The sequence below is a fragment of the Amphiura filiformis genome, chromosome 13, assembly GCF_039555335.1.
Source record: "Amphiura filiformis chromosome 13, Afil_fr2py, whole genome shotgun sequence".
Classification (NCBI taxonomy): domain Eukaryota; kingdom Metazoa; phylum Echinodermata; class Ophiuroidea; order Amphilepidida; family Amphiuridae; genus Amphiura; species Amphiura filiformis.
The window spans coordinates 8193519-8220611 of NC_092640.1; the positions used below are offsets into that span (position 1 = coordinate 8193519).

Below are 27093 nucleotides of genomic sequence, written 5' to 3' on the forward strand. Positions count from 1 at the left end.
CGATTTCGGAGGATTTCTATTCCTTACATTGTGTGCGCCAAAAACGCTATCCGTTATTTAGCGTTTAAAGCCATATTATAACATTTGCTGAGGAAGACGCCCTCACTGAATGTTTAAAATTCCTTTTTTTACACGATTAAATTGTACTTTATTAAAGCAATATACCCTGCAAAAATCAAGACTCTAGGTGCTGTAGTTTTGTCAAAATCCGAGATTTTGAATAAAACGCCGGATTCGGAGCTTTATTATTACGAGGGAATTATTAGTCGAACGCATACACAATGTTCATAACACACAGTACGTACACGGCGTGCGGGACGGTGATATACGCAACAAAGGGTCGTACCACAACATGACCGAAGGAGTGGTACGTATTGGCGACATGTGCGCTGGTAGTAAATTTCAATTTTCTTTGCTTTGCCGTAGTTCTTCGGCTCAAAAATAAAAGGGATACATCTGACAGTAAAGCTAACATTTTATGGCAAAGAAATGCTAATCTATTTTGTTTGAAAATGTTATAATATGGCTTTAAGTAAACATTAAACGGTATGGGTCGTCACTATAAACAGACCAATAACGTCTATTGCCGCACATAATTATGTACTTAATTGCATTCCTTCAACATCGATGGATATTGGAGTATATCATTTCCGCATAGCGTCACCATAAACATACAGGGTACCGCGATAACGTTATTCCTGGAAGTCGAGCAGGTTATATAGTTACACTTGGTTATTCTAAATGGTTGTTATTTTGAAGTTTTGTTATTCCGCAGGGGCTATACTCCTAATTTACAATAAGGTTTGTTATTGCGATGGGATGTTACTCCGAAGGTTCGTTATTCCTAATGATAGTTATTTCCGAAGGGTCATTACTCAGAAGACTCGTTATTCTGAAATCTTAAATTAGGAATAATGACCATTCGAGGGTAACGAGGCTTCGGATTAACGAACCTTATTGTAAATTCGGAATAATGACCCTTCAGAATAACGAACCTACGGAATAATGAACCTTCGGAGTAATGACTCTTCGGAATGGCGAGCATTGTTGTAAATTCGTAGTATTGACCCTTCGGAATAACGAACCTTACGAATAATAACTCTTTGGAATAGCGAGCCTTGTTGTAAATTCGTAGTACTGACGCTTCGGAATAACGAACCTTGAGAATAACGACACTTCGGTTCTAACGGCATGTGTTAAATAATTTACCGAACTTGAATTTGTCACTGGAATAAAACATCAACTACAATGCTAAAACTAAAGTAAATAGCAATGTTGTTTCTTTGTTATCTACAGGTTCTGAGAATATCACTAGACAAAGAACTGAACACAAATATTCGTGAAATGTTACACAATTTAACTCAAAACTTTGGATTAGAATAGTTTGGTACAAACCTTTATGTGAGGTAAAAACACGATATGTAAATATCTGACTACCCACCTTTAATCTAAGATGTCACCTTCGGAATTGGTAGGTTAGTTAAATATTACAGCGTCGAGCATCGTGGGTGATTACCATTGGATGAAGAATATAACAATCTATGACGTGATCACACGTGCGCTACCACACCCTGGTATCGTTTGCAGCCGCCGTGTGATTTAGTCGTATTTGCCGAATTGGTAAGGAAGTTAGATATTTCAACGTCGAGCATCGTGGGTGATTACCATTGGATGAAAAAAAATATAACGATCTATGACGTGATCACACATGCGCTACCACACCCTGCTATACCATTTGTAGCCACAATGCTGTGTGATTTAGTCGTACCTTACCGCGTTATTTAATACTAAATTTAGTAGAGCTTACTTTATACAAACGTCGCTACTATCTCTGTTAAACTGAACAAAGATGTAAATCTTGTTATTACTCTTCTGAATTTTCAACTCCTAATTCATCATTTGAAGGATGCAAACGGGATAAAAAAAAACTTTAAAAAGTTATTCAATTACCTCTGAAGCAAGTGTTGATTTTGTATTAATCTAGTGGTAGGAACATAATACCAGCAACCTAACATTTTGTAGAACTTTTCTGACAATTTTAGTTTAACGGAGGCTCTTCTGCGGGTCGAAATATTAAAACTAGAGATCGTAGTTTCATCCTTTGCTTTTGAGTTCATGTCCTTGAGTTTTGGAGGATCCAAAGGACTTGCAAATATATCTGGAGCATCAAACTCGGTAAGTTAAAAAAATTCTTATTGCAATATCAAGATGTTGATTCAATGAAAACGTGTGTGTTGGTGTTTGAGTGGATCGTGGAAGAATAGTATTAGAAAAAGCCAACGTTATGAATTTGCAATGAACATGATCGGTAGCACTACACCATTGTATTATTATTGTTATTAATATTATTGTTATTATTATGTTGGTAAACAATTTATATTTCCAATGTACATTTCATGAGTTGTAATATCGTTTTATAAGTGACATCGGAAGTGGAAGTTTTGGTAGAAATGTGTCAATTTCTATGATTGATATTGTGAAAATCAATTGAGACTTCTCATGCACCTGCAATACTATGTAGTAAAGTAATAATGTGAAAATGCAGACAATTTGAGTGCCTGAAAATAAATGTGTATGTATTTTTAGAACTCCATTTTTGGACACTTTTTATATGTTAGGCTGATATAAAAATGTATTATTTGCAATATAGGTGACAAGGTGGCTACGTGCAGCAAATATGAGGGTAGACATTTCCTAAGGCGCAGCGTAGCCTTAAACCGCTGGAAGGCAGTGGATGGTGTAGTTTGTTTCCCCCTCCCTCAAAGTGTAGGTTGGAGGGTAAAAAGAATAGAAGAAAACAAATATTGAAAGAAAGAAAGAAAGACAGAAAGAAAGAAAGAAAGAAAGAAAGAAAGAAAGAAAGAAAGAAAGAAAGAAAGAAAGAAAGACAAAAAAAATAAAGGGGCTTAAAATAAGATAAATTCAAATATCTGGTAATATAACTATTGTAAAATTTGAAAATTTACTTGGTAGCCAGGCTTAAAACGATTAACAAAAATATAGGCGCAGTACTATACACACAAGTTAACAGGGAAAGTTATTATTTTCAGATTACTCGCCTTTCACTCAAAGCACCATATTGTAATATTTTAAGTATAAAGAAAAATATAAAAACGTATTGATTATTGTGCAATTCTACAGAGAGAACAAGAAATTTTGATTTCGAATTACTCGCCTCAAAGAATCATATCACGTGTGTACAAGCTCCACAAATTTATTCGAAATTTAAAAAGGGAACCAGTTTAATTTTGAGCATTATTTTACTTTTACTTGCTTTATATCATTATAGTCAATATAAAGCTTTTTTCGCATAAGCTTTTTTTTTCTGCATTCTCATGATAAAACAAACAATAATAAAATGAACACCTAAATAGGGACGGCAATATTTTTAAAGAAAAAATCTGCACTGGAATGGACATAATGATAAATTCTTAAAAATATGGAGACCTTGCATGGATAGTCTACAGGATCATGCAAAGAAGAACCAAGTTTGCCGGCTACTTTTCCACAGGAGAGGAACTTGCTTCTACATGTATACAACTGGTTCATTTATTAGCCGAAATCGGGGGTCCAACACCCGCAATACCCACACTGACCTACATAGACATCATAAAAGATAATACTGGATTTGAGGCAACGGAATTCAGAAGGCGGACAGAAAATAGTAGGAAACCATTATAGTTATAGGACATCACAATGAAGTCCTATGCATGAATTAAGCAAGCAAGAAGCACCAAGGAAAATTACATTGCCATAATCGATCTGAGAGAGAACCACGGCCGCACTAACTCCAAGATGGCAGGCACTATAATCCACGAACCTGCGTATCCCATAAATGTAGAGAAGTCTGACCCGAACAAACACCGGCCGGAAAAGGACACCAGAGAATCAAAAAATCAACCACAGACCACGAACATCCCCAGATGGACAGGCCATACACGTCTCCAGCACGGAGTCAAAGACGAGGCATATCCAACCCCCATGGGAATACGCGAGGACAGACACCGGCCGGAGAAGGACACCAGAGAATCAAAAAATCAACCGCAGACCACGAACATCCCCAGATGGACAGACCATACACGTCTCCAGCACGAAGTCAAAGACGAGGCACATCCCCCGCCAGAAAAATGGGAATACGCGAGGATAGACACCGACCGGAGAAGGACACCAGAGAATCAAAAAACCAACCACAGACCACGAACATCCCCAGATGGACAGACCAATCACGTCTCCAGCACGAAGTCAAAGACGCTTAAAATGGGAATACGCGAGGATAAAGAACTTCGTCCCTTCGTCATTGAGGATAAGAATTTCGGAGTAACTAGGGAGGTGAAAGCACGTGCGCTACCACACCCTGATATCGTTTGCAGCCGCCGTGTGTTTAGTCGTACTTGCCGAATTTGTAAGGAAGTTAAATATTTCAACGTCGAGCATCGTGGGTGATTACCATTGGATGAAAAAAATATAACGATCTATGGCGTGATCACACGTGCGCTACCACACCCTGCTATACCATTTGTAGCCACAGTGCTGTGTGATATAGTCGTACCTTACCGCGTTATCTAATACTAAATTTAGTAGAGCTTACTTTATACAAACGTCGCTACTATCTCTGTTAAACTGAACAAAGGTGTAAATCTTGTTATTACTCTTCTGAATTTTCAACTCCTAATTCATCATTTGAAGGATGCAAACGGGATGAGTTTCTACTTTAAAAAGTTATTCAATTACCTCTGAAGCAAGTGTTGATTTTGTATTAATCTAATGGTAGGAACATAATACCAGCAACCTAACATTTTGTAGAACTTTTCTGACAATTTTAGTTTAACGGAGGCTCTTCTGCGGGTCGAGATATTAAAACTTGAGATCGTAGTTTCATCCTTTGCTTTTGAGTTCATGTCCTTGAGTTTTGGAGGATCCAAAGGACTTGCAAATATATCTGGAGCATCAAACTCGGTATGTTAAAAAAATTCTTATTGCAATATCAAGATTTTGATTCAATGAAAACGTGTGTGTTGGTGTTTGAACATGATCAGTAGCACTACACTATTGTATTATTATTGCTATTATTATTATTGTTATTATTATGTTGGTAAACAATTTATATTTCAAATAAAATGGACAAACAATTGAATTGACCGGAATTGAATTTAAAATCAGATAATCATGCTTAATTTTGCTGTATTTTTATACGTTCTGCTCTATCATCTAACCATTCGCCTTTTATACTAGTCATTATAAGTAAAACAATGGGTGCACTTGAAAAAATTGGAACACCAATGTTTTGCTTGTTAGTGTCTTTCTTTAAGCATCTTATCAAATGAGGAAAAAAGGAAGTAAGGATAAAATGGTAATTTTCATAAAACAAAAATGGCTGCTTATTCAGGGCTCAAATTTCAAAATTGGGCGAAATCTGGGTAAAAAACATAATGTGTTTCTCTCATTAAGATTCAGAAAAAGTATAGTTGTTGTTGTTTTTTTTTTGGTTTTTTTTGGGTTTTTTTTGTACATTTCATGAGTTGTAATATTGTTTTATAAGTGACATCGGTAGCGGAAGATTTGGTAGAAATTTGCCAATTTCTATGATTATTGTGAAAATCAATTGATACTTCTCATGCAATAATGATTATAAGTACAAACACAAGAGCAGTGCACCTGCAATACTATGTAGTAAAGTAATGTAAAGTAATGCTGTGAAAAAGCAGAAAATGTGAGTGCTTGAAACTAAATGTGCCTGTATTTCTGTATGTTAGTCTGAGATAAAAATGTATTATTTGCAATGTTTTCCTTAGCTGTTTCATGGAATCTTAATAGGCATGTGTTAAAAAAAAAAAAATTAGCTGATACTTAAAAAAAAAAAATAATAATGCATGGAATAATTGTGTAGATGTAGTCATTCTGAAATTATGTGACTATGTAAGCTTACCTTTTCAAATTGGGATGGCCAACCAAAAGAATAAATAGGTACAATTTATTTTATTGGTTTGTTTGTAATACATATCCAAAATCATAAAAATGGGTATACATATCTCTATAATTTTTGGCCTCTTTCCGAAAAATCTTCATGCTCATTCAATTGAACAAAATTGAAACATTTGCAAAGTGCATTAGTTTATGATATAGGCGAAAAGGTGGCCACGTGTAGCAAATATGAGGTTTGACATATCGTAAGGCCGAGCGAAACAATAAACCACTCGAAAACAGCGGATAGCGTAGTTCGTTTTCCCCCTCAAAATATTGAATGAAAGAAAGAAAGAAAGAAAGAAAGAAAGAAAGAAAGAAAGAAAGAAAGAAAGAAAGAAAGAAAGAAAGAAAAGAAAGAAAGAAAGAAAGAAAGAAAGAAAGAAAGAAAGAAAGAAAAAGAAAGAAAGCAAACCAAAAAACCAAAATAAATTCAAATCGGATAGCGTAGTTCGTTTTCCCCCTCAAAGTGTACGTTGAAAAGAAGGAAACAAATATTGAATGAAAGAAAGCAAGAAAGAAAGAAAGAAAGAAAGAAAGAAAGAAAGAAAGAAAGGAAGGAAGGAAGGAAGGAAAGAAAGAAAGAAAGAAAAAAGAAAGAAAAGAAGGAAAGAAAGAAAGAAAGAAAAGAAGGAAAGAAAGAAAGAAAGAAAGGAAGCATTATTACTTTTTACTTGCTTTATATCAAAGAAAGAAAGAAAGAAAGAAAGAAAGAAAGAAAGAAAAGAAGGAAAGAAAGAAAGAATGAAAGAAAGAAAGAAAGAAAGAAAGAAAGAAAGAAAGAAAGAAAGAAAGAAAGAAAACCAACCAAAACACCAAAATAAATTCAAATCGGATAGCGTAGTTCGTTTTCCCCCTCAAAGTGTACGTTGAAAAGAAGGAAACAAATATTGAATGAAAGAAAGAAAGAAAGAAAGACAAAAAAAATAAAGGGGCTTAAAATAAGATAAATTCAAATATCTGGTAATATAACTATTGTAAAATTTGTAAATTTACTTGGTAGCCAGGCTTAAAACGATAAACGAAAATATAGGCGCAGTACTACACACAGGTTAACAGGGAAAGTTATTATTTTCAAATTACTCGCCTTTCACTCAAAGCACCGTATTTAGATCTTTGTAATATTTTAAGTATAAAGAAAAATATAAAAACTTATTGATCATTGTGCAGTTCTACAGAGAGCACCAGAAATTTTAATTTCGAATTACTCGCCTCAAAGAATTATATCACGTGTGTACAGTTCCACAGATTTTTAAAAAATTAGAAATTTTACAAAGGGAACAAATTTAATTTTAAGCATTATATTACTTTTTTCTTTATATTATTATAGTCAACAGAGAGTTTTATATTTCGCACTCCTTCTATCTCATGATAAAACAAACAATAATAAAGTGAAAGGCTGAATAGGGAAAGCAATATTTTTATATGAAAAATCTCTATATGATTTTGTACAGAAAACAAATATTGAATTAAATAAAGAAAGAAAGAAAGAAAGAAAGAAAGAAGAAGGAAGGAAACAAATATTGAATGAAAGAAAGAAAGAAAGAAAGAAAGAAAGAAAGAAAGAAAGAAAAAAGAAAGAAAGAAAGAAAGAAAGAAAGAAAAGAAGGGAGGAAGAAAAGAAAGAAAGAAAGAAAGAAAGAAAAAGAAAGAAAGAAAGAAAGAAAGAAAGAAAAAAGGAAAGGAAAAAAAAAAAGAAAGAAAAGAAGGAAAGAAAGAAAGAAAGAAAGATGGTATACAAGATATGGCGAATTACGTAACCTAGTCTTAAAACAGCTTGGGCTACTTTTGTCTGCATGTATTTGACAAAATTGACTGAACAGAGTTGAACCATGGACCAGTTGGGCGGTGCTCTTTTGATAGATAGTTTTAAACAATGGGGTTTTCGAAGTGGTAGAAATGATTACATGATTTTTGTTATGAACCTATTCATGTTTGCCGTTGCTGAACATGTTATTATTATGCTTATTTTACTGAACTTGATTTCAAAACTTTTATTACCGTTTGTTTTTACTTATGGATACAAAAGCTGTTCTTAGTTGTTTTACCCATGATGATATCTCAGGAATATGAGAAATTACTTTATTCATAATCTAATTTGAAAGAAATCATATCTTCATTTATTAAAGTTTAAAAAAAATATCATATTATTATTTAGTACATGTTAAATGAAGAAAAAAACACTTATAATTCTTTCGTTTCAGTTCTTTGATGTTTAATGCACGATAAGCAAAAAGTCTGTTTTACGCGGTGCAAACTTGATATGCGCAAATATATGAATGGATTTCTTTTTTATCAATGATGTTTAGATCAGGTTTTTGGGCAGTAGGCAGGATATTTGGTGGAAGAGTGCCACCCGTTATTGTGTATCCGGGGAGGTCGGCAAAAAAAATACAATTGCCTATGATGGTTTTAGACAGCACATTAATAATATGTGTGAAGATACTATTGTGCCACTAGGTATACCTGCTTTGCTGGAGAGACACAGAGCAATTGTTCAAAAAATAGAGGAGGGTTTATGTTATGACATTACTTGCATTTCGCATTGATTCTTTTGCCCTAAGTTCGGAGGTTAGTGAGAGTGGGCAGAAAATCAATGCAGGATCTAACAGCAAAACTCAAGACCCCCCCCTGGGAAGGTTATAAATCATCGACATCCAAGTAAGGAGCCTAGAGAGACAGAAGGGGATTCCTGACTTCAGAAAGGACTTTGGTATAAATGTAGTGCAATATGAGAGCATATGTTATGGGTACGCCAGTTAGTGTGGTTATGGAGGCGGTGATGTGACCCCTATATCATAGCGACGGCCCTGATTTAAAAACGTCCTGCTTTAACTGTTTCTAGCATTTATCTTGTGTGTGTATAGACAGAAAGCGATTCCTGACTTCAGACGGGACTGCTTAAAACCTAAACAAGCAAGCAAGCAAGCAAGACGAATTTGTCAGATGTAAGTAATCCGTTTCTTTTTGAATTAAAGATTCTAATAAGCGGCTAGAAATTAAAAAAATAAATCTTATCTCCAATACTGGTTCTTTTGTATATACGTAGTGCAATAGAGAGCATATGCCATGGGTACACCTGTTAATGTCTGGGTAGGGCGGGCCCTGATTTAGAAACGTCCTAATTTAACTTTTTTGACATTTATATGTATACAGAGACAGAAGTGGATTCCTGACTTCAGAAAGGGCTGCTTAAGACCTGGGCAAGCAAGGACGACGAGCTTGTCATGTGAGTTATATTTCATGCGCTGTTCTTTCTAAATTAAAAAAAATCTAACAAGATAATATTACAGATTCTAATAAGCGGCTAGAAATTAAAAAAATAAATTTTATCTCCAATACTGGTTCTTTTGTATATGGTCAATTCCAGCGAAAGCGGGACAAAATTCTCTCTATGTTAACTTTCCACTTTAAAATGTCATTAATAAAGGAAATCACGTTATTGATGGAGCATATCATGTCACGTCCAATGTGCTCTCTTTGTGCATATAGGCCTTTACTAGCAAGTCATACCAGGGGACAAGTTATGATAGCTTAAATGAATTGGCGTTACCCACGAATTCAAAGATAAAGCACCATATATGTCATTGAATGTCCTTCAATCAAAATGAAATTATTACCGTTAGAAAGACGTTTGCATGATCTCTCATCATATGTAAAACGATTGAATTCCACCAAAGTTTGTGGACTCTAGAGGCCATTAAGTCAATTTGGCTAATAATTTTGTTACCCGCGTATCAAAAATAAAATGATCGTTCTGAAAATGTTAAGTGAATATGCCATAAATGACTATATCATGAAACGAAGTTTCGTTCTATAATTCTGAGGTCCAAGTGATTATTTTATGCAAATACGTTTTACCCATAAAATTCCATAAAATCAAATTTGACGTTACCCACGTATCAACTGTTACCCACGAGTCCAGCAAATATAATTGCCATAACTTAAATTAACATTTAATGACTTTGGACACTGAATTTAGTTTGACAAGCGCTTAAAATTGTAAATCGTAAAAATACGTTCACCGCTTTAAAAAAGAATCTACGACGGTTTAAACTTTTGTTACCCACGAATCCCGAATAGATGCTAACCTTGAAAAATAAGGAGATTGTTTATTTTAAGTTTAAATCAGCACATATTCAAGCCATGGGTATGCTATAATTTTGACAGTACTTACAGTTTATACACCTAAGAAACGCAAACCCCAAACGGTACTATAGTACTTATAGCTTTACCCACGAATTCGGCGTTACCCACGAATCCAAGAATTTACTCGTAAATTATATGTTTCTTATGCATCTTAACATTTTGAAAACATGCGAAATAGGTTCCAAAACAGTCCTGTTTAATAGCGTCCTCTTGAAGGTATACTGAAGCTGCATCATGAAGTTTTGATTGATTATCCTAAATTACCATTTTTGGGTAAATGCAATTGGTTAGAGAAACGGGAATCATTGAAACACAATGGAGGAATAACCGCATGGTGGTTTCCAACCTTCTGTAATATTTTCTATTTGGCCGCTTAACAATACATACCTTCAAATATGTGTTACCCACGAAAATTTTGGTTACCCACGAATCCCTACTTAAATAATAGTTAACAGTGTATTGATAGTGTTTTAGTTCATAGGAACTGTCAAACACGAGTTAATAGAATATTGCTGCATGAAAATATGGAATGATTTTACTAAAATAATAATATAAAACTGTTTGCTCTGTCTATTTGAATTTGGCAACTTCATTATTCTCAAAATTTTTATACCCAAAATGCCATAATGATCCATTCTAAATATTCCATGTAGTCTGTATTTTGATAAAAATTCATTTTAGTGCCATTGCAGCCTGAATTATTGACATACGGAAAAGTATTTTTTATTTTTATTTAAAAAATTAATAGTAATTGCTATTTTCCAGACGCTTTTACCCACGAATCCATCCGAGATCCTCATCCTGCGACGAGATACAAAATTTAACTTTATATTTATATGAAGCATTTATTCTAATCTTTCGAAATAATACAGTAATGTTAAATGACAGCCACTTTAGAAAGAGTTCGAAGAATTGACACAATCTTAACTGTACACCTGGTTCTTTCTTAAAATTTGTAATAACCAAAATATTTCTTTGTAGATATATGTAATAAAATTCTATTTTACGTTCAAAGTCTTCACCGATTTCTAGTGTATATGAGTCACACATAAAATATTGAAAGATATTAAAGAAAGTGAAATTTTATGGCGTACAACAGGTGAAAAATGCTTGAATTCGTGGGTAACATGCATATGCGCATTTAACACTTTATTTGGTCTAGCAAGAAAAGTTATTTTTCAATCCGATGGCACTTCCACCTGATGATTCACTAGACATGATCGTCTCATTTGATAAGTCTAGAATTGAAAAGGAAAACATTTTCAAAATGGCCCCCAGAGAGAATTTTGGCCCGCTTTGGCTGGAATTGACCATATATGTAGTGCAATAGGGAGCATATGCCATGGATACACCCGTTAATGTCTGGGTAGGGGCGGGACCCCTATCTCACAGCGACGGCCCTGATTTAGAAACGTCCTAATTTAACTTTTTTGACATTTATATGTATACAGAGACAGAAGTGGATTCCTGACTTCAGAAAGGGCTGCTTAAGACCTGGGCAAGCAAGGACGACGAACTTGTCATGTGAGTTATATTTCATGCGTTGTTCTTTCTAAATTAAAGAAAATCTAACAAGATAATATTACAGATTCTAATAAGCGGCTAGAAATTAAAAAAATAAATTTTATCTCCAATACTGGTTCTTTTGTATATATGTAGTGCAATAGAGAGCATATACCATGGGTACACCTGTTAATGTCTGGGTAGGGCGGACCCCTATCTCACAGCGACGCCCTGATTTAGAAACGTCCTAATTTAACTTTTTTGACATTTATATGTATACAGAGACAGAAGTGGATTCCTGACTTCAGAAAGGGCTGCATAAGACCTGGGCAAGCAAGGACGACGAGCTTGTCATGTGAGTTATATTTCATGCGCTGTTCTTTCTAAATTAAAGAAAATCTAACAAGATAATACAAAATAGCTGGTACTTACCACAAGCGCCCTCTATCGCCTTAGCTGTCTTACAGTATTTGTATCATGTACAAGTACCCTTTTTTTTACTTCTGTTTCCTCTCTCCTGTCCCCTACATTTCTTCTTTCGACGAGCTCTTTGCTAGCTAGGTTAGTCCATCTTAAAACCATAATTTGTGAACAATGATGCCCGAAATAGATATTGATCAAGTATTATTATTCTCCTGGACTGTTGGTGTACCGACGATCCCTGATTTCTGGGAGGGGGTTTACAAATCCCGGCCCCACCACTGGCGACGGCATTGCAAACAATGGCATTGGGCGGCCGCTATTTCCTTTAATTGCTACATGGCGGAAAAGTCTTTGGAAATTTCTGCACATTGACCAACGGCTGTAACATGCCCAGCAAGGCTGAACTCATATATATCGATTAATGGCCTACTGGCTGAAAAGTTATTAACTATGATAATAGTCTCTTCCTACTAAGGAAAACTAGTCCTAGGAGAGTCTACTGTTCAAATTTTCAGAAAGGGAGCATAGTTGCAGTTCAGTGTCGTGGAAACTAAGAATTACCTTTGCCAGAACATGTAACCTTGGTTGCTATGATGCAGTGTAATTCGCGCTGCATTTGGTGATTGGATTTCCCATCCACCTCCTTAAGGGGCTGACAACTCCTTGTACTGCATAAATCGTCGCTAAGGTATTTAATCCTAAGCTACGAAAATAGACGGACCACACATTGACGACTGGAAATGTTCCACCGACAAAGACTTAAAAATGTATGTATAACTGACAAACATCAGAAGTCAGTGATTTATTAATGACAACCGGAAGCTACAATATTCAATATACCAGATCTCCTCTTTATAACAGAATCAAAGCTCGATAGCTCAGTTTATTCCCAAAGATAATCAAGCAGTGTCACTTTGTCTGCCTACTCATGTATGCGAAAAGAGACAGTATAGTGAATGGATCGGATGTTTAATCTACCACAAGCATGACAAGAATGGGTTACCAATATTGAGGGAAACCTGCTATGAGCCTAAGCTATATGAGCTAATGATATTCTCTATCATTTATACCACCTACAAGCGAAAACCACGGCAACTGTATCACAGCTGGTGACTTCAATTGCCACTACCGATAAAGAGGGTGTAGTTGCTCCCATGTAACTGACACAAATGGCTGTACTCACCAACTTGGAAACTGCCTTGACATGATCATGACAGAAGTGCCAAATTACTTCACGCCGGTAGAGATTGACCATAACATTGGAACAGCCGACCACTATCTCATCAAAGCCACCATGGAAGCCTCACCACTTACAGAACCAGCCCATCCTGGCATTCAAGGCCCTCTCTGTAAATATATAAAACAACAGACTGGAATGGGCTGAGGAATGGATATAGCAGTTGCTTCTTGGTATCATCTCCGGACAGAGGATGACCCAAAAGGGTCTGCACGAATGTCACAAACACCATACGTGAGGCCACACATTCCTTCAGCCCTCCACAAAGACAGCTCGTACATTTATTGGGTATCCTGATTGGTCACCCTGTCATGTTAAACATCAAGCGTGTGGATCGGATTCCAAATGAAACCATCTACAATCTGACCAACACCACTCCACTGGTTGCCAGAGTCAAGATTCATCAACTCAAATATCTCGGCCATATACTGCGTCTTGAAGACGACGAGCCTGTGAAAGCATATGTAAAGTGCTGTGTGAGCTGCTAGCTGAGTGAGCTGTGCTCCAGCTGTGCTCCAAGCTGTGCTGTCTTTTTACCTTGTGCGCCTATTGTACGGCTGCCGTGGACTAAAGACTATTTCTATATCTGTTTTGGAACACCTTCCTGAATCTGGATTGGATCTATGACTATTTTCACCCATTTTATGACATTTTGATTTAAAAAAATATTTTGTGCACTTAAGCTTTTGTATGCCTATAGTGCAAAACTGCAGAATTTTGCCTGAAGGCCAATCTTGTTCACTACACTCTTGTTCACTATACTCAACAAGTATGGACAGTGGATTACAATGGATTATAGTGGATTACATCACCAGCTACCATCATCCCTATTGATAATTACACAGCTTAAATGGACTATTGGATCAATGATAGTTTCACCACAATAGTACTGCAAAATGGTATCATTGATTCTATCCGCTTGCCTCATTTGGTTGCCCGGTCCCCGCACTCCTTGCCTCCGCGGGTATTCATGCTTGTCGGTGAACTTTAAAAACACCCTTTTGCATCTCATTTCGCGAAGTTTTTAGGGGAAAACACCCCTTTTTTTAGCGATTTCGCGAATTATTTGCCCTTCGACAATACCCCTATTTTCGCTCAAACGCGAACGATATTTCTAATATACCCTTTTCTGGCAGAAACGCGTAGGTTGCTCGATGAAAATATCCTTTTTTTATTTCGCGATCGAACACGTGGTTTGAAAAAACACCCCTTTTTTTGTGTGTTTCGCGAATCGCGTTTCTTCATCTGAAAACACCCCTTATTTCGCGAAATTTTCGACGAGCATGAATACCCGCGGATGCTCGGAGTGCGGGGACCGGGTTTGGTTGTTGGGCCTAGGCCCATGCATGAGTGACCAGGATGGTTATATTTGTTCTATTGAATCCTCAACACCTTGTAATGGGAGATATGAACTTGTGCATTGCCGATACCTTGCACGTAGGATCCCCTTGTACAGTAACTCATCATCAACGTTTCAAGCCGAACTGCTTCGCTCAGGCGATATTAACCCGAACCCTGGCCCTATACAAATGAAATCTCAGTAAATCCTAGCAAACATAGAGACACTGCTCCCCATATGATCCCAGTAAGATATGTTATACCAATGAGCAACTGCTGGACATGAACCATCAGAACCTTTCCTTCCTGTTTCTGTTTGGAATACCATAAAGACTCTGAACATAAATCGGAAACCATCTACCCATCGTGGATGTAGAGCTGGCGTGAAGAAACAACGTGGACGATTGCACATAGCCAACCAACATCATCTTGGGTTCTTTAATGGGACTGAAGTAATACAACCTATACCTGTCATCTTCCGGTCTAGGAGGAACAATTCTAAACTACCACTGCAGATTAACTCTAAACCTAACTCTAAACCTAACTTTAATAACTTGCGTACAATTAAGTGTGTCTCAAATTTCAATGAAACTACTCTTGATATATGTTTGTGGAACGCCTGGTCTGTCAGGAACAAGACGGCTCTTCTATCTGATTACACAACTGAAAATGACATTGACGTCTTTTTTCTGACAGAGACATGGCTGTATGATGACGAAAATGTCATTATTGGGGAACTCAAACCCCCAGGTTATCTGTTCCTAAACCACCCTCGACACGATGGAAGAAGTGGTACACGAGGAGGTGGCATTGGTGTTTTATATAAAACCGAATTGAATTTGATGTCAATTAGTAGTGGTATTGTAACAACGACATTTGAGCATATTGTAGTAACTGATCAATCTAGATCAATTCTTTTCATTGTCATATACAGGCCCCCACCATCAAAAGTTAACAAACTCAAACTAAGTGACTATCTTGTTGAAATCGACAACTTTATAGGGGAAACAGCCCAGTTACCAGGTAAACATATTTACCTGGGGGATTTCAATATCCATATGAATGAGCCCACAAAATCTCACGTTGCCAAATTTATTAACATTCTCTCCTGCAATAACTTACAAAACTATGTGACTGGTCCTACTCATAAATCTGGAAACCAGTTAGACTTAGTCATTGGTAATGTTGATGATAATCTTGTGATGAATTGTAAAACCCATCAAAATCTAATGTCTGATGATCACTATTCTGTGTTTTTCAAACTAAATCGTAAAAAACCAGATATCCCTAGAACATATACTAGTTGCCGTGATTTTAGGACTGTTGACATTGATCAACTCATGATGGACTTGACAACTGAGTTAGCTCCTTTAATGAGCATCATGAATGTTGATGAGCAGGTGCAATTCTATGATGCCACTGTTTGTGATGTTCTCGATAGGTATTGCCCTATACAATCTCGCAAAAGAACTATTCGCCCAAGAGTGCCTTGGTATAATGATAATATTCATCTTGCTAGAAGGGTTAAGCGTAGACTTGAACGTCGCTGGCGTAAGAGCAAATTGGATACTGACCGCGAAGCATATGTTGTTCAGTTGGGTGTGCTTTCTGAACTTATCCACAGTGCCAAGGCATCTTATTTTACTGATACGTTATCTAGCGGCAATGTTAAAGATACTTTCAAAACCATTAATACTCTTCTCAACACAACTCGCAACAATCTTCCTGTTGGTGAATCTGGTAAACCACTGGGTGACAAGTTTGCTCTTTCATTTAAAGGTAAAATTGTGAATATAAGAAATGAACTTGATGCAACATCTGGAATTGGTGACTTGACTGCTTCCGGGTTTCATGATGTTCCTGTAAATTGTGAGTTATCTTTATTTGCTTCGGCTGATCATGATGAAATCTCTGAAATTATTGTTTGTGCACCAAATAAGACTTGTTCTCTGGACTCCATGCCTACATGGCTTCTTAAGACCTATGTCCATGATATGGTTCAGTTTGTCTCACATATTGTGAATACTGCCATCAGTACTGGTGTTTTCCCAGACTCCTTACGTCGGGCCATAGTTACTCCGATCCTTAAGAAATCAAATTTGGATCAAAATAACTTGAATAACTATATGCCTGTCTCCAATATCCCCTTCCTATCCAAAGTCATTGAAAAGGTTGTTTCTCGTCGTCTTGATTCATACATCATGGAAAATTCTCTGGAACAACCTTTTTAGTCAGCTTATAGAGGCAACCATAGCACTGAAACTGCCATTCTACGTGTCAAAAATGACATTATGCATGAGATTGACAATAACAGGGCTGTTTATCTTGTCTTGTTGGATTTGTCGGCGGCGTTCGACACGATTGACCATGATTTATTAACATCTCGCCTTGCTACATCTTATGGGGTGCGTGGTCTCGTGTTGAACTGGTTTGATAGCTACCTCAAGAGCCGCACAAATCGTGTCAGTATCACTGGCACCCTTTCGGATGAGCAATCTGTGGATTTTGGGGTTCCTCAGGGCTCAGTTGTGGGTCCTCTCATATTTACTTTTTACACTAAACCTGTCGCTGATATCATAACTCATCATCATTTGAGATACCACGTATATGCAGATGATACACAGCTTTATACTGCCTTTGATCCTTCTGTTCCTGGAAGTTCTGATCTAGCTTTATCCAGATTGTCTGCATGTATCTCAGATATCAAGAAGTGGATGACAATCAATAAACTCAAGTTGAATGGTCACAAAACTGAATTCTTTGCTGCTGCATCCCTCGTGCCATTAACTCCATTTCCAATGTTACGCTTCATTTGAGTAGCTCAGTCATCATCGAGCCCTCCAATTCCATCCGGAATCTGGGAATCATATTTGATCCCACCATGTCTATGCGTGACCACATTACCACCCTCACAAAGTCTGTCAATTTCCATATTCGTAATCTTTACCGCATCCGTAAATTCATTGACCAGGATACCTGTCACCATGTTGTTCGCTCTCTCATACTGTCCCGACTTGATGGCAATGCAATCCTCTATGGTATCACTCAAGGTGAAAGAAATAGACTGCAGAAGCTGCAAAATCGTGCTGTGCGTTTGATTTTCTCTGTCCCTCGTTCAACTGGTACCTCCAACCTTCTCATTCAATTGCATTGGCTTCCAATCCAGGACCGAATTCTTTTTAAACTTCTGCTTTATGTTTTCAAGTGCTCTCAGGGCCGTGCCCCCAATTATCTTTGTGAGCTTCTTTCAGCCTATGCTCCCGGAAGAGAATTGAGATCTTCTTCCGATAAGACTCTGCTTAGTCAGCCTAGGGCACATAGAGGATCTGGTTTAAATACCTTTTCTGTCTCTGGCCCGAGGGAATGGAACAAACTCCCTAAAGCCATCAGGGAGTCTCCATCAATTCCAGTTTTCAGGAAGAAACTGAAAACTCACCTTTTCTTGTTCCGCTGTGTTTCTTTTTTTCCCCCATTCTTTCTCTCCTTGTTCAGCGCTTTGATAAATTTTAAAGGCGCTTTATAAATACCTTTATGTATGTATGTATGTATGTATGTATGTATGCCCTTTATATTCCACCACATGGAAGAGGAAACCTGGACGGCCGCACACACTGTACTTACAGTATGTCCAGCACCTCCTGGGAGATACTGAAGGGATGCTGCAGCCAAACAAAATTGTTTCGCTTGCCCAAGATCCCAATAGTTGGAGAAAGCTTGCTCCGTAGCCGACTGATGATGATGATGATTGGTAGAATCAGTGCCGTAACAAAGCCTTAAACAAGAAAAACCGTGTGTGGTGGAGATACTGCAGACACTCTGGATTACATTCAAGCCCAAAATCTGATGGGTAAGGTTTCTCCCGAAATTCATTGACAAATGAACCATTCCCGAAGAAGAGAATAGCAAGCCATTCCTTTATTTACGTTATAGGACAACTTCCATGTGCTAAATGTTATGTTTTGACCCAGAAAGGTAAAAATGTAACTGCGTATCAACAATGCTTCTGGCCCAGATGGCATCCCGGTACTGGTGCTTAGAAAAGCATCTCCAGTTGTGTTTGAGAAAAGGATTCATACCTGCACAGTGGAAATCTGCAAATGTTATTCCTTACTTCAAAAAGGGGGAAGCTGCTGAACTGTTTAAAAGTACTAGTACTTAAAATCCTTCATTGAAAGTTGTCCTGAATGCAAAATCGTCAGGAGTGAAGGGTATCAAGGCTGGAGTACACCAGGGTTTTATATTAGAACCCTTGTTATTTATCATATTCATCAATGAAATCTCAGCAAACCTGACCAACCAATCCATCCTGTATGCTGATGACACCACCCAAATATGATTAATTGAATCCATTGAAGAGACAAGCTCAGCTGCCGCTCACTCAACCAAGATCTAGAAGAGATCATTTGAGGCACGGGCTGTAATATGGAATCTCCAGTTTGGAGCAGCAAAATGTAATACAACTACAATATCAAAAGTTAAAATCGTTCATAAGAAAATGAAACAATAATATTTGGTTCAATCGTACCACTGTATTGCACTGAGTTCATCCACGAAAAAATATTATGCTATTGGACTGAATTATTTTACTATTTTGGGCCTAACTGGGGAATTTATATAAACCAAATCCAACTATATTTTCATTGACAGATCTCGGAAGTGTTTTTACGACCAAGGAATGCCATCAGCGTCTTGTACTTGAAGTCTCCATGTACAGGTTTTCGACATTTTTGTATGAAGTGTACTGGCAACAATTACGGTAATAACAATAAATGTAACAATATTGTACTGTGACGAATTGTTACCACATATAAAATGATGCACCTACGCTTTCGGCGAAATTTGCTGGGGACATTGTCTACTAAATCATCAAAAATAATGTTTCAAACTCGAGAATTTCTTGTACTTGTTTTGATAATTAGGTTTATAAGTGTCAACTGTGAAGACTCCTTTGACGACAAAACCCCTACTTACACGGAAACCTACACCCCCATTGAGACAGAATTTGTTACGCAAACTAATTTGGTTCCTGTCACTACACCAGATTTTTCCGAAACGTCCCACAATTCAACTAACGTATGTGACATCGATACATTATCGGTACTTCCTAACCGTCCAATCAGATTGAGAGCATTTACTGGCCGTAGGAAATGCAATGTACTGGTCACCTCCATGCATGGTACTGCGCTTTCTGTCAAATTGTTACATTCTAGTCTAAAAACTGTATACTCTTATTTCTATATAGATATCACACAATTGCAAGAACATCAAATTCAAGATTGCACACGTCGATATGTGTTGGTATCAGGGGACTATGTCCCTTGTATGACAGTAATTGGTGGAAAAGAGTTCAATTTTCACTTTCAGAACACTGAGATATTACTTGAGATACGGAGCGAAGATATAGAAATAAAATCATGCGTGATCAATTTATCTGACAATGTTGCTAAATGTGCCTTAACATTTTATGCAAATCTAGTCAGGCAAGAAGATGAATACGTGGAATATGAAATAGCTTCAACGATTTCGATTGATGGTATTCTATCGTTAACTAAGCATTATATTTCCTTTCATGTCATGAAGCACATAATTAATGGTGAATATAAGTGCCTTCTGACTTGCACATGTACTTTGGGTTATAGAGAATGGTTGTATTCGTGCAATGCAGACATGGTAGACAGCGCAGATAACAGTAAAGATTTGATAGTGTATGAACGATTTATTCGGCATTATTATTCCGAACCGAAACCAATTATTGAAGGCTTATCATTTGCAGATACCGGGTTGCATAACATTCAGCCGAACGCGTTTGGAGATCGTAACAGTCTGAAATATTTAATCATAGACCACAACATCATTTCGGTACTCCCTATATCTGTTTTTCAGAACCTTACTCAACTAGAAGTACTTGATTTAGGTTACAACTTTTTGACTAATTTGACATCTGACATATTTGATTCATTGATTAATTTGCGTTATCTTGACCTCAGCCAAAATATGATTACCAGACTACATATGGACCTGTTTGAAATATTCCTTGAACAAGATAAAATTACTATGAATTTTCTTGATATGAGTAATAATGACCTGGCAACCTTGCCACACGGAATATTAACCTCTCTAGTAGAATTATCGGGAATCCTTGACCTTAGTCATAATGACATGACTACATGGCCAGATGGAATGTTTAGTTCTCTTGTAGACATTTTGGGGATCCTGGACATGAGTTATAACAATTTCTCCACACTGCCAAATACAACATTCTCTTCACTAGAAAGAATATCGGGAACCCTTGACCTGAGTCATAATGATCTTATCGAGCTGCCATACTATGGATTCTATCCCCTACGAGAAATAGGGGGAACCCTTGACTTGAGTCATAATGATCTAATCGAGTTGCCACATATCTTCTCTTCACTACGTGAAATGCAAGGAACCTTTGACCTGAGTCATAATTATCTAATTGACATGCCAACCTATGTATTCTCTTCACTACTGGAAATACACGGAACCCTTGACCTGAGTCATAATTCATTGCTAACATTGTCAGGTGGTATAGTTTGGCTAGAGATAATATGGGGAACACTTGACCTGAGTCATAATGACCTAGTAGAGTTACCATACTATGTGTTTTATTCACTAAGAGAAATCCGGGGATTCTTGGATCTAAGTCATAATTACATGACCACATTACCAAATGGAATATTCAAACGACTAGAGCAAATAAGACATGGGACTCTGGATCTGAGTTTCAATAACTTGGTCACGTTACCAGATGACATGTTTATTTCATTACAGGATATAGAGGGAACCCTTGACCTAAGTCATAATAATTTGAGTACAATACCATATGGGATATTCCCTGCTATACTTATTCTAAAAGGGACCCTTGACCTAAGTCATAATATCCTGACCCCAATGTCCTATGGAATGATCGACTCAGTACAGGAAATTGAGATAAACCTAGACCTGAGTCATAATGACATGACCATATTCCCAGATGGAATGTTTAATTCTTTACGATATTTATTTGGAACCCTTGACTTGAGTTATAATAACTTTATCGCATTGCCGGATGGAATATTCAAAGTACTGGAGGAAATACTAGGAGCCCTTGACCTAAGTCATAATGACTTTACCACCTTGCCAGATGGAATATTCGCCTCAGTTACGTCTATACCAGGAACCCTTGATCTGAGTTATAATAACTTGATCACATTGCCGTATGGAATATTCGCCACAGTTTATATGCATATAGATGGACTACTTGACTTAAGTCATAATGAACTGGTAACACTACCTGATGCTATATTTACCTTTCTGTGGACTGTCAACGGGAAAATTGACCTGAATCATAATAACCTGATCGCATTGCCAAATGGAATATTCCCCTCACTATTAATAATAGAAGGAACCCTTGACCTGAGTTATAACAACCTGATCACAATACCATATTTCATTTCATTTCATTTCATATTTATTGAAAATAACATCGTGGCAAATAGCCAAATTGCGTCACTTTTTACAATATATTAAAACATCAAAAAATTATTTACTATTATTATACATAAAAGTTATTAAAATACATATTACAAGAAATAAACATAAGAAAAACATATAATATTCAGAATTATATTGCACATAATTATAAAAGCTTATCTCCACACTCACCCCATCACACCACACTCACACACACCCACCCCTAAGCACACCTCTTACTCCCAAACACAGTGACCACAAATAATACTCGCCACACACCAAATCAAATAAGCATCAAAAAAGCATAAAAGAAACACAAAATTATATTGCACATAATTATGAAAGCAAACCCCTTAACTAATCTTATATCCACACTTATCCTCACAAACACACCCCCACTCACTCTTGAGCGCACCTCTTACATGAACTTCCAAACACAGTCACCCTAAATAATATGCATACATACCAAGTCACTCAATACACTCATATTCACTGTCATACCCATACCATAAAAATTGTCACATCAAAATAATTAAATTAAATTGCATCAAATTGTTAAACTGCATCAATGGGTGAAACAAAACATCAATTTTAAGCATTAAGTAAGTTGATGAAGTGTGGAATTGGACTCTTTCTGAACCGCTCAGTTCTACAAGGTAAACGAGTGATGGAATTTGAATTGCGCAATTCTCTGCCATGCATAGAACGCCTTGTAGGGGAATGAGATTGGTCGTACGATCACATTTTGGCAGGGACTGAGCAAATTTAACACTGTGATTTTTCCTACGGTCAGAAAGAGTCTGAATTCCACATTCTTCAATTGCATCAGTATATGAGTTGTATTTCTTGCCAAGTATTATTTTGCAAGCCCATTTTTGCACTCTTTCAAGAGAATTAACCTGTTCACATGTCAAAGACGAATCCCATACAACATCACCATATTCTAACAATGGCCGTACATAGCCTTTGTAAATAACTGCAAGTTCATCAGATGTAAAACCAAATCTTTTAAGAGTACGGAGCATATACATGCGGCTATTGGTTTTTTTAGCATTTCATTAATTTGTTTGTCCCACTTCAAATCATCCTGTATCCAAATGCCAAGAATTTTAGCAAATTTAACAAACTGAAGAGGCACATCGTCAATAGACACAGTGGGAGCAGGTGGGTCATTCATTCATGAAACAAACCTGAAGCCCTTGACACTTGGATGGATTTAGTGTCAAATTATTATTTTTGACCAATCAACAAAACTGTTCAGATCTTTTTGCAGCGTACTCTTGGTAGGATAGGATACATTTGATGCCAAAGATAGGTCATCTACATACTTCCACACACTAGCATCAGCATCTGATGCTGCATCATTGATAATGATTTGGAAACCCAAAGGGCCCATTTTTGTGCCTTGTGGCAACCCCCCATTTAAGTTTTTGTAGTCAGATAAAGTTTGGTTATATCTGACACACTGTTGTCTACCAGAAATGAAACTACAAATCCATGGAATGAGTGATTCTCTCACTCCTATATGAACAAACTTGGAGATGAGTAAATTGTGGTCTATGAGGTCAAAAGCTTTTGAAAAATCCGTCACGACAACAGTGCCCACATTTTTGGTAAATTAGCCCCAGTGTGTAGAAAATGTATCAGACTAACCAGATAATGTGAGGTAGAGACTCCTTTAACATTACCGTATTGGTTGGGATCTATTTTGTGTTGAATGTCATCAAGAATCCAGTCCACAACAAAACCTTCACTGATTTTAGCAAAACAGTCCGTCAGGGACACCGGTCTCAACTTGTCAATATTCGCAGGATACTGCTTAGGGATAGGAATCACAATCGCTTTTTTCCACTGGTGTGGAACCGTTCCCTCAGTATACGAGCTATTCAAGATGTCAGTGAGAGGAACACTCAGCTCGTATGCAAATTCTTTGACAAGACGAGGCGGTATCCCATCAGGACCTGTAGCTTTTGATGCATTGATCTTTTTAAAACTGAATACACATTCCATGGGTGCAAACATGGTGGTGAGCTCCTTGCTGGTAAGTATGAAGGGAGCTTAGAATTATCAAGGGGCTCTAAATTAGCAGAAACATCCACAAATTTACAATTGATGACATTTGCAATTTCGTTGTGTCTATTAGCTTGGACCCCTGGCACCTGAATACATGTTTCATTTGAACAGTTCCTTGTCATGACCTTAACCTGGCGATGCCAGTTTTTACTGTCAGTTTTTTGCAAGTGTCTAACTCTTTCAGCATAGTAATTCATTTTTGTTTGCTCAATTAAACGCTTGATTTTATTGCGTAAAAACTTCCACTGAGTTGTGTTACCTTGCATGAAGGCAGTCTGGCGGTCACGAATTAGATTTTTAATTTTCTGAGTTATCCATGGTTTGTCAGATTCATGATGTTTTACAGTGACCAATGGAAAATGTGTTTCAATTGCATCATTCAACTGAGCATAAAAGGTGTCAGTTTTGGCTTGGACCCCAGATGTGTTAATAACTTCATCCCAATCATGGTTTTGAATCCATGTACCAAAACTACGGAGATTAGAATCCTTAAATGATCTCACACTGGACTTCTTGATTTTATTACCAGGGATTGAACTACATGGCTTAAGAACAATGCAATTGTGATCACTTTTCCCAATTGGTGGTAAGCAAATTGGTTCATTGTAATGCTGACTAAAATTGGTAAAAACAAGATCTAGTATAGCATCCTTTCTAGTTGGAAATTTAATGAGTTGTTTCAATTGATTGCCAAACAATAATCTGTCAATACGTGATTTATTAAAGTCTCCAGCAATTACAAATCCAATGTCAGGATAGGATGTACGTAGACTATCAGTAGCTTCAAGTAGATGGTCAACGAGCAGATTCTGTAGTGCAACTGGTGCATCTGGTGGAATATACACGGCACAGACTGCAATTGCCGACACCTCTCGTGGCATACGGTGGGGACGCACCATTACCCAAACACATTCCAGCTCTTCTGGGACTGTAATTTCAGTTATGAGATAAGAAGTGATATTGTTCTTCACATAAACTGCTACACCTCCTCCGCGCTCGAGGCTATGTTCTTTTTGGCGTGAGACAGAAAATAAGTTATATTGGGGAATGTTCATTTTAGAGTCCGGTAAGCCAGGGTGGAACCAAGTTTCACTTACAACAAATATCTGTGAATCGTTCTGAGAAAGGATAACTTCAGTTTCATCCAACTTTTCCACAAGTGATCTGGTATTTGTGACAAAAATCGATGGAACAGGTGAACTGTTTGAACTGTTCTTATTTGTACGTTGGGTGCTGCTCTCAGGGGCTCTGGGTATGGGTGTTAAAACTCTAGGTCTACTGCGATGGCTTGCAGCAGATGATACATGGCTATCATCGTGATCATGGTACTGGTACGAGTCATTATCATAACGATCACCCATTGATGCATTGTGATTGTCAAAAAAGCTAAAGTCATCATGCATGACAGGGGCGCTGTTATTGCATGGATGGTGAACACGGATCTGTCTGTGGGTATTTTTCCCTGCTCTACGACCACGAAAATGTTTCTTTATACCAAGCTCAGTGATGTTATGCTTGGCCTCACTATTAAGAGATGTTTTGTTAGCTTTCAGTCTCCACAAGTCATTACGACTGTATGTTATACGTGTGCCATGGTGACGAATTTGGCACCGAACAGAGTTATTTACGGTGGTGAAATAAGCTTCCTTTTTTTTTTTATTTTCACTACTGTTTTCGGTTATGTTCGACTTTACCTCATTGTTGTTACTTAGTAGATACTCACTGATGTGTATTGGAGACAAATTGATGAACAAAAAACGAGATAAAACAACAAAAACTAAGACGAAACAAAACATCTTGCGGCTGGTCAAACAGCGCCCTCAGTACATATGGGATATTTGCCTCGGTATGTGAAATACATTTGAACTTGAGTCTGGACCTAAGTCATAACGAGCAATTGAAATCACCAGGTGGATTGTTCACCTCAGTGACCAAATTATGGGATGCCCTGGACATTAGTCTTGATAACTTGAACATATTGCCAAATGGAATATTCTCCTCTGTACGCCTAATATGTTTGACCCTTGACCTGAGTCATAAGAACCTGAATTCATTACCACGGGGAATATTTGCTGCACTAGAGCAGGTATCTGGCGTCATTGACCTGAGTCATAATAAGTTTGTCACATTGCCGTATGGAATATTTGCTGCACTAGGGAGGGGAATATGGGGAACAATTGACCTTAGTTATAATGACTTGATCATATTGCCGGATGGAATATTCCCCTTAAGCTGGATAGTAGGAACCCTTGATCTGAGTTATAATGACTTGATCACAATGCCTGATGGAATATTCTCCTCACTATATCTGTTAAATGGAACCATTGATCTGAGTTATAATGACACTTGATCACATTGCCGGATGGAATATTTGGGGTAATAAGGACAATATATGGAATACTTGACCTAAGTCATAATGAACTGGTAACACTACCTGATGCTATATTTTCCTTACTGTCGACTATCAACGGAAAAATTGACTTAAATCATAATAACTTGACCGCATTACCGAATGGAATATTCCCCTCACTATGGGAGATAGATGGAACCCTTGATCTGAGTTATAATGATCTGCTCCAAATACCATATGGGATATTTGCCTCGGTATTAGAAATATATTTGAACCTAGACCTGAGTCATAACGACCACTTGAAAGCACCAGGTGGATTGTTCACCAACGTGACAAAATTATGGGATGCCCTGGACATTAGTTTTGATAACTTAACCACATTACCCGATGGAATATTCGCATCTCTACGGCTACTGGCTACGACCACAATTAACATGAGTCATAAGAACCTGAAGTCATTACCGCGAGGAATGTTTGCAGAACTAGAGGTGATATATGGCACCATTGACCTGAGTTATAATGACATAGGTAAATTACCGGATGGCATATTTGCTTCAGTTTACACTTTAGGTCTCGGAATCAT

At 37.3% G+C, this 27093-nt stretch overlaps 2 protein-coding genes across 2 annotated transcripts; one reads left to right on the plus strand and one right to left on the minus strand.

The window, feature by feature from the left end:
- Positions 1-13246: 13246 nt before the first annotated feature.
- LOC140167391 (uncharacterized) lies at positions 13247-16842 on the plus strand. Its single transcript, XM_072190696.1, has 2 exons — positions 13247-13385; positions 14882-16842. The coding sequence occupies exons 1-2, from the start codon at positions 13247-13249 to the stop codon at positions 16840-16842; spliced, it is 2100 nt and encodes a 699-aa protein (XP_072046797.1).
- A 6832-nt stretch (positions 16843-23674) lies between these two features.
- Positions 23675-25521, minus strand: LOC140167392 (uncharacterized). The gene is made up of 2 exons (XM_072190698.1): positions 24420-25521; positions 23675-24144 (listed from the first exon to the last, which is right to left on the minus strand). The coding sequence occupies exons 1-2, from the start codon at positions 25519-25521 to the stop codon at positions 23675-23677; spliced, it is 1572 nt and encodes a 523-aa protein (XP_072046799.1).
- Between the last annotated feature and the right edge of the window lie 1572 nt (positions 25522-27093).

Bases quoted from the DNA above. Each gene is read 5' to 3' on its own strand.
- LOC140167392 (XM_072190698.1), bottom strand. From the start codon at position 25,521: ATGGGTGATCGTTATGATAATGACTCGTACCAGTACCATGATCACGAT. The intron at 24,145-24,419 runs GTAACACAACTC...GATAATTCTAAG, and splicing joins CCAGACTGCCTTCATGCAAG to CTCCCTTCATACTTACCAGC.
- LOC140167391 (XM_072190696.1), top strand. From the start codon at position 13,247: ATGACAGAAGTGCCAAATTACTTCACGCCGGTAGAGATTGACCATAAC. The intron at 13,386-14,881 runs GTAAATATATAA...TATACCAATGAG, and splicing joins TGGCATTCAAGGCCCTCTCT to CAACTGCTGGACATGAACCA.